Genomic DNA, 7,590 nt, shown 5'->3' with positions numbered 1-7,590 from the left:
TTGTCTGTCTTTCTCTTTAAAAAAAAAAGTGTTACAGTGAGGCACATGTCAAAGGAAGTGAATGAGGCAAATCCATAACTTTAAAATAATCATTGTTTCAATAATATAGCCACAAGGCATATATACTGTTGAAAAGTTTTCTTTTTTTTAAAGACATTTTTTTTTTTCAGCAGGGACACATTAAATTGATCAAAAGTCAAGGTAAAACTATTGTAATATCTATTTTAAAATAAATACTGTTATTCAAACTTGCTATTCATCAAAGAATCCAAAGAATATTATGTAGCATAAGCGCAGTTTTAAAGACTGATTATAATAATAAAAATAAAATGTTTCTTAAGCACCCAGTCAGCATATTAGAATGATTTCTGAAGGATCATGTGACACTGAAGACTGAAGTAATGATGCTGAAAATTCAACTTTTCTAATAAATTACATTAAAAAAAATATTAAAATACAAAATTTGAAATAATACTTTTAATACATCTACTTCACCCAATTAACCCCAAACTTTTAAATCGCAAGCTTAGTGTGAAAAAATTGCTTACTAATGTATCTTGTGTAAAGTTACATACAATTTTAACAACTTGTAACCCACTAAAACCTTTAAATGACTGTAAAAATAACACACACATTTTAACTGAATGATGTTAGTGTTTTTATCAAATTATGAGCTTCATATTTCTGCTTTTAAAATATTCAAACATTTGTCCCAATTCACTTCCATTGTTTTATTTTTTTGTTTTTTTTTAAAGAAAATGAATAAGAAGTTTAAATAAATATTTGTGGTACAAAACATTTAACCACAAATGCTGTTGATTAAGCTTAAGATGTATTGAACCCATAATATTCCTTTAATAAACATTACTACATTGTTCTAAACTAGTGTTTGTCTGTAGTTAGTTAACTCAGTTAACTACCTTACATCCTTCTGTCATGTCCTGGATTCATAGTACTAGCAAATTGAGAATTTAAAACATTTTAATGATAATATTATGCTCTGTACAGAATGGTGACACAGTAATGTGAACATATGAATAAGAAAACTATGGTAAAATAGGCTGTTTAGTGAACTAGCCATTCTAACCACATTCTGAAATACACAGAATATTGAAAACCAGTTAAAAACCCTGTGTTTAAATGACTGCATTAAAGTAAATCTATACCAATCAGAATCCAGGTCTGTGACTCAGATGAGTCAAATGAGCCTTCTGAGAATGTGCCCACCTGACAATCCTGGATTTCTTTCAGAGAGCAGTCTGTCCCGACAGCGAAGAATGTCTTTGCGTCAGGGGAGATGGTCACTCCTGTGTAGCTGCACGTCTTGAGGACGCTCTCAGACTCTCGCGCACCGGTGAGAGTATTCCACTCATACACGGCCCCGTCCATGCCACATGACACAAGACGACTGTCTTCTGCACTGAATGCTATAGCCCGCACCTGAAGCACAATAACATACACACTGTTTAAAGACTATTCAGGGAGGCAAAATTAGAGCAGTGGATTTCCGCATTAAAGATATCGTATTCCACAAAATACATACACATTGCATTGGAACAGAGATGACAGAGTTTTCGATTCTGGATGAACTTTTCATTTAAATTTCAGAACACATACTTTTTCATTGTGTCCCTTCAGATTCAGTACGTCCTCAAATGTGGTAGTGGAGTAGATGTTGATAACGTTTCCATTGACAGCAGCAAACAAGTGGCCCCCGTTGCTGAACGCACACTGGGGACAAACGCATGGAAAATTAGCCACCACAGTCAATCCACAACATGTATAGGCATGTAAAAAATTTAACTTGGTAATAGCAATGCTTATACAAGAACAATGTTGTATACATAAATAAAAAGATAATAGTAAACTTGAGCAATGTGGAGACGCACCTCACGGCAACTGCGTACAGTGAACTCCTTGAAAGTCCTGATGTCATCGATGAGCAGAGTCATGAGACGGAGTTTGTCTGAGAATCCCACCAGGATGTAGAGTCCAGTGGGGTGAAGAGCTATGCTGTAGGCTTCCTCCTGGAACTCCTTATACATCTCTAAAACACTGGACAACACACACTCAAGCTATTGGAAATATCCAACACAAACCCTGCTACAAAAGCCCTGACAGCTCAGAACTCATTGAATTTTAATATATTTTAGGGCTGTCAAAGTCAACTTAAAATATCAATTAAATATGTTCAGTAAAAATAATAAATACACTAACATTCAAGTTTTTAAATAAGGAGTCAGTAAAAATGTTTTATGTTTTGGAAAGAAGCCTATTATGCTTAACAAGTCTCCATTTGTTTGATCAAAAATACAGTAAGGGGCCATTCACACAGAACGTTTTTCCCATTCCAATGCGCTACTTTTCCATTGTTTTTCTATGTAAACACACGCTTGACGGACGTGCATGACCGTACGTGGAAGGCCAAAGGGGTCAAAAACACGTGAAATTTCACATGACCCTTTTGGCCTTCCATAACCGTACGCTCGCGGATCGCATCTTTTGCAGCGTCTCTCACATGAGCGCCACATTTTTTAAGACGCCGTGTCAAGTTAAAAGAATTTAAACTTTTACACGCAGCGCCGCTCATCAATGTCAGTTCCAAAGCAATGGACCAATCAGAAGAACTCGGAGGCGGGGCAAGCGTTGCGAGCTTCTGTTTAAAGTAGCAAGTTGGCATGACAACTGTTTTATTTGACGGCAACATGGTGGAGGAGGCGCTCATAGTGGCTGTGTCCGGATACCCTGAATTATGTAACATTTGTGATTATCACAACTTGTTCCTTAAAAAAAGAGCTTGGAGAAAAATATATCTGTCACTGAATATAATTGTGACCCTGGACCACAAAACCAGTCATAAGAGTCAATTTTTGGATGGTCTTCTTATACTGGTCTTCCTCCTCTCTTTTCTCAAACAAGCACACAGTGCCAGGACCAGCGGAGCAAGCAAAGCCATTAGAATAAGCTACAATGTCTGTCACCCGTGGCAGTGTGGAGAAGGTCCCGTTAGAGTCTTGCTTTTCTGACTGACTGCAAGAACAACATACACAAATCAAAGTAATACACATTCATGACATTTTATATGTTAGGCTTTAAAATGTTGCAGATTTAATAGCCATGGTTTTGCCAAATGAATAAATAAATAAATCATAATGAGATATATGTTACATGTACCAGAAAGTTAAAACGCTCAGGGCTCTGTGCATATAAACTGGAATAAGACACTATTGGTCCTCAATAACTCATATACATGCTGTATCTATTATTGGGTGTTTCTTTTAGACGCCAGTCAGTGATTTTTATTATATTACTTTATATGTATATTTCTTGATTGCTTTCTTGTTATTTGAATGTCACATTAAAAATAATTCATGTGTGCAATGGCATCAGTGAAACGATTGAGATGAAATACATGTGGTGGTGTGAAGAAAATCAAGAAAAATCAAGAAAAATATCAAAAAGTGTGAAATATTTAATTGCATGTATTTAGGATACATTATGTAATATTATATATAATATTACATAATATTTATATTACAGAAATACTACAAATGCAATTGTCACAACCATCATTTTCACCACTAAATGTTATTACACATTAAATTCTTCATTAAACTCTAAAATTAAAAAATAACAGTAATTATGATAAATTTTTCAATATATTTTTAAATTAAATGTTTAAGAAAATATAAGAACTACTAGTATTAACAATTGAAATCGATGGATTCAGTTGAAATGGATTTAATTAAATCTTACAATTTTATGCATTCTTTTTTAACAACATAAATATTACTCTGATATGTTTTAAAACAAAAAAATATATTATTTTATTAGCAAACAATGTCACTTTTATGATGAAAAGATGATACATTTTTCATGCTGCATCTTCCTTTCACTTTCAAATTTAGACCAGTTGGTCTTTTTAAATTTTGTAAACCCCTTTAAGCTGTAGTTTATTTGATATAATTTATTTGGTTAATTCACAAAAAAAAAAAGATATAACTTGCATAAAGCCTCAGTTGATACTCAGAATTGACATTTTTTTAAATACTTATTCCTCTTAAAAATACTTAAGTAAGTAAGGTGTATTTTGTATTATACGAATAAATAAATATTCTATACTATTCTGCTTCAGAAATCCCCCTCAATGCATTATAAGGTTTAAGAAAACATGAGATAAATGACAGATTTCTCCTGTATTGTATGAACTGAAATTAGCATAAACCCTTGACGTCACAGTTCATTCCACTCACCTGTAAACCTTCTGCGCAGGCGTCACATTCATCTCCCAGCGCAGTCGGCCTGACTCAAACATCATCAGCTGACCTGCGTCTGTGCCAGCAATCACCTGCTCCGTGGACATCCAGGTGTGGCACAGGAAGTGATGCGTGTCTGTTTTAAATGTGCTGGACTGTTTCAGGATTTCTCCAGCATAGCGAAAGATCTTGAACACCCCATTGCCACTCACACAGATCTGTGTGTTGTCCTCAGGGTTGAAGCTGATCTGAAAATGGGAATAGATAGATTGTGTATTAGGACAGCTTGATCACTGCGAACAGGATGACTTTTAACGGCCAAATTAAAGTTTAAAGCAGCACTATGTAACTCTTGGCGCTCTAGCAGTTAATAAACAGAACTGCACACATCCCGCAGAAGAACATTCCAACCGGAGCTACTTCTCTAAGTTTATGTCTATGGCGATTCACGCAGGTATGTGTTACTCCGCAGCGGCGACGACCCGACCAGGCTACAATAGTCCAAATATAAGTACTTATTATAAGTGTACCGTAGTGATTCAGAATAAGACACAGTTTGGAAGATGAATTCATGATGTACTCGCTCATTATATACATTTTGCAAATTTTGAACACAGAAAAAGTTACATAGTGCTGCTTTAATTAATGAATGTGGTTGATTTGCATTATGGTAATGATATAGCATAGGTGTGCTTAACTGAAAATAATGTTACAATAATTTGTTATATTTTGATGAACAAATCATCATATTTCATGTGGAAATGCCAGAAGTTTATTCCATGTACTACAGATCAGTACTTATAGTTTTATAGTTATTATAGTTAATAATAGTAAATGATCTTTATGCAATTTATACATATATATTTCAATATGCATTCATTTGATCAAAATCTTGATTTCCTATAAGTATCATTTATACAATATTATTGTTTCACTAATATTTTGAATTAGCTTTTATTTTATATTATTTATATTTTACATTTCCATTTAGTTGAAGTTTTAGTTTTGTACTTTTTTAGTTTAGTTTTTAGTAACCTTTTATGTGATTTTGTCATTTTTATATTTTATTACTATTTAGTGTTTTATATAAACTATAGTTTAGTTTTAGTTCAGTTTAATTAATTAAAATAATGTAATTTTTTTTTTTTTATATATTTTTAAAAACTAACTCTAATTTTAAATTTGTATCTATATTATTTCAGCCTTGCAGCTTTTTCAAAGAGTAAAAATATTGGAATAGTTTTAGTTGACAATAATGACGCTGTTTCCTACATATGATGTAAGATTTAGAAACACTAATTTTTAATAATATCTTAAATTGAGGGATAGTGATGACTCAAAATAAATAAATAAATAAATAAGAAATTATATTCATGTTTGAAGAACATGAACAATATTTTTAGGACCATATTATCTTTTTTTGACCATTTTAATAACAATTACCCACATTTCCCTACACAATTCTCATTACTCTATTGCAAAAAATGAAATTAATCCTTTAAACGGTAACAGTAACTACTTGTAACGTTCATTTATGGTAGGGAGGGGTATGTTTAATTGTCGTGAAAATAATGCCACAGTGCCAAACGTCTCCATGGTCCTAAAAACAGACTTTATCTTCTGTATGGAAAATATAATTTCTTGTTTTTGTCTTTTGATTTTGAGCTGAAATTTTACCATTGTAAGTCACCTTCCTGTTAAACGTGTTTACCTGGTTTATGGGGCCATCAGTGCTTGTCTTCACAGTGGCCATCACCTTCTTCTTTTCCCACATCCAGAGGAAGAGAGTCCAGTCTGGCCCGCCTGCCTGACCGATCAGATACTTGGAGTCAGGGGAAAAGGCCATGCAGACAAACTTGTCCACCGCAATCTCTCCTCCAGTCAGCACTTTCCTCTTCCTGCTCTGCTCGTGCTGGAGGTCAAACACAGTGATGGTGGCTTTCTCTACACATTCAGACACAGCCAGATAACGCCTGTTTGTGCTGATGGCCAAGGCCTGCATGTCCTGACTTCTCTCTGTACCTGTGCAAACACAGGAATCAGATACGTGGGTTCTTCTCACAGAGACATGTCCAAACCACATTTAATCCCAAAATCAAAATAAACATTTTGCATAAAAATACATTAGGAACATTCCTGTATTAGTGGAGAACAAATACTATAACACTATATATTAAACTAATAATATAACCTTTTAAAACGTAGTTCACTTTATCTCTTTTTTTCAATATAGTAAAATATTACTTCTTTATTTCAATGTTGGGAGAACATTAAAACATTTACTGGACTGGAGCAACTTAGGTTTACTTGATTATACAAACCTACATATATATTTGTAAGTATCAAATATATAACTTGAAAACAGAGATATGATCATAAAAATTAAATACACACACACACATACACAGTTTAGGATCAGTAAGCGTTTTAATGTTGAATATTGTGAAATATTATTGCAATTTAAGAAAACAGTTTTCTATTTTAAAATAAGCTGAATTGATTTATTTTCTATTTTATTATTAAGCTGAATGTTCAGCATCATTGCTCCAGTCTTCAGTGTGAACATGATCCTTCAGAAATCATTGTAATATGCTGATTTATTATCAATGTTGTAAACAGTTGTGCTGCTCAATATTATTATTATTTTTTATTTTTTGGAACCTGTGACCCCCCCCCCCCCCCCCCCCCCCCCCCCTCAGAATTCCTTGATGAATAAAAAGTGAAAAAGTACAGTACTTTTTCAAAAAGAAATATTTTAGAAATATAAATCCTTCTATTTTTCCTCTATAATATGTCTTCACTATAATTTTTTTGTATCTATTTAACACATCAATCCTGAATAAAATATTAATTTCTCAAAAAAGAAAACGCATTTACTGACCCCAAACCTTTGATAGATATATTGTTAGATAGATAGACAAAGCCTATTGCCTAACATATGAAGCGAATAAAGATTATGATAAAGTTTTGTCGCACCTGGAATGAACTTCTGGCATTTCTGACTGATGTTATAGCGCACACAGTTGTTTCCACACGGAAATATGACGGTTTGCTCATCAAAATACAATAAATTATTCCTCACTCCTGTCCGCAATCCGAATATATAATGAGACTGTGCCACTACAGTAGCCATCTGACAAAATTATTAGCCAACACTTTGTAGAAAAGAAAGATTTAAGCGGGTTGGTTTGTTTGCTCTGCATCTAACGCTGCAGTGTTGATTAGCTCGTTACTATGGTAACAACAAGCTACCGCGTCTGCGTCCTCCAAGACGACAGACCACGCCCATTTCCCCGCCCACATCAAACACCAACCTGACAGAAAAAGTCCCCAA

At 33.8% G+C, this 7,590-nt stretch overlaps 1 protein-coding gene across 1 annotated transcript in view; it reads right to left on the bottom strand.

Moving 5' to 3' along the window:
• Positions 1-7,389, bottom strand: part of cfap57 (cilia and flagella associated protein 57) — a 21,291-nt gene extending 13,902 nt beyond the window's left edge. The window contains exons 1-8 of the mRNA XM_016283728.1: positions 7,233-7,389; positions 5,968-6,278; positions 4,254-4,504; positions 2,852-3,030; positions 2,700-2,745; positions 1,890-2,055; positions 1,618-1,731; positions 1,228-1,440 (exon numbers count right to left, since the gene is read on the bottom strand). Of these exons, the coding sequence (XP_016139214.1) occupies positions 1,228-1,440; positions 1,618-1,731; positions 1,890-2,055; positions 2,700-2,745; positions 2,852-3,030; positions 4,254-4,504; positions 5,968-6,278; positions 7,233-7,389 (1,437 nt within the window). The remainder of the gene's footprint in view (positions 1-1,227; positions 1,441-1,617; positions 1,732-1,889; positions 2,056-2,699; positions 2,746-2,851; positions 3,031-4,253; positions 4,505-5,967; positions 6,279-7,232) is intronic.
• Between the last annotated feature and the right edge of the window lie 201 nt (positions 7,390-7,590).

Source organism: Sinocyclocheilus grahami, unplaced genomic scaffold, assembly GCF_001515645.1.
Source record: "Sinocyclocheilus grahami isolate Dianchi unplaced genomic scaffold, SAMN03320097.WGS_v1.1 scaffold176.1, whole genome shotgun sequence".
Classification (NCBI taxonomy): Eukaryota; Metazoa; Chordata; class Actinopteri; order Cypriniformes; family Cyprinidae; genus Sinocyclocheilus; species Sinocyclocheilus grahami.
Note: the sequence above shows the minus strand (reverse complement) of the source record. Positions and strands in the feature narration are given on the sequence as shown.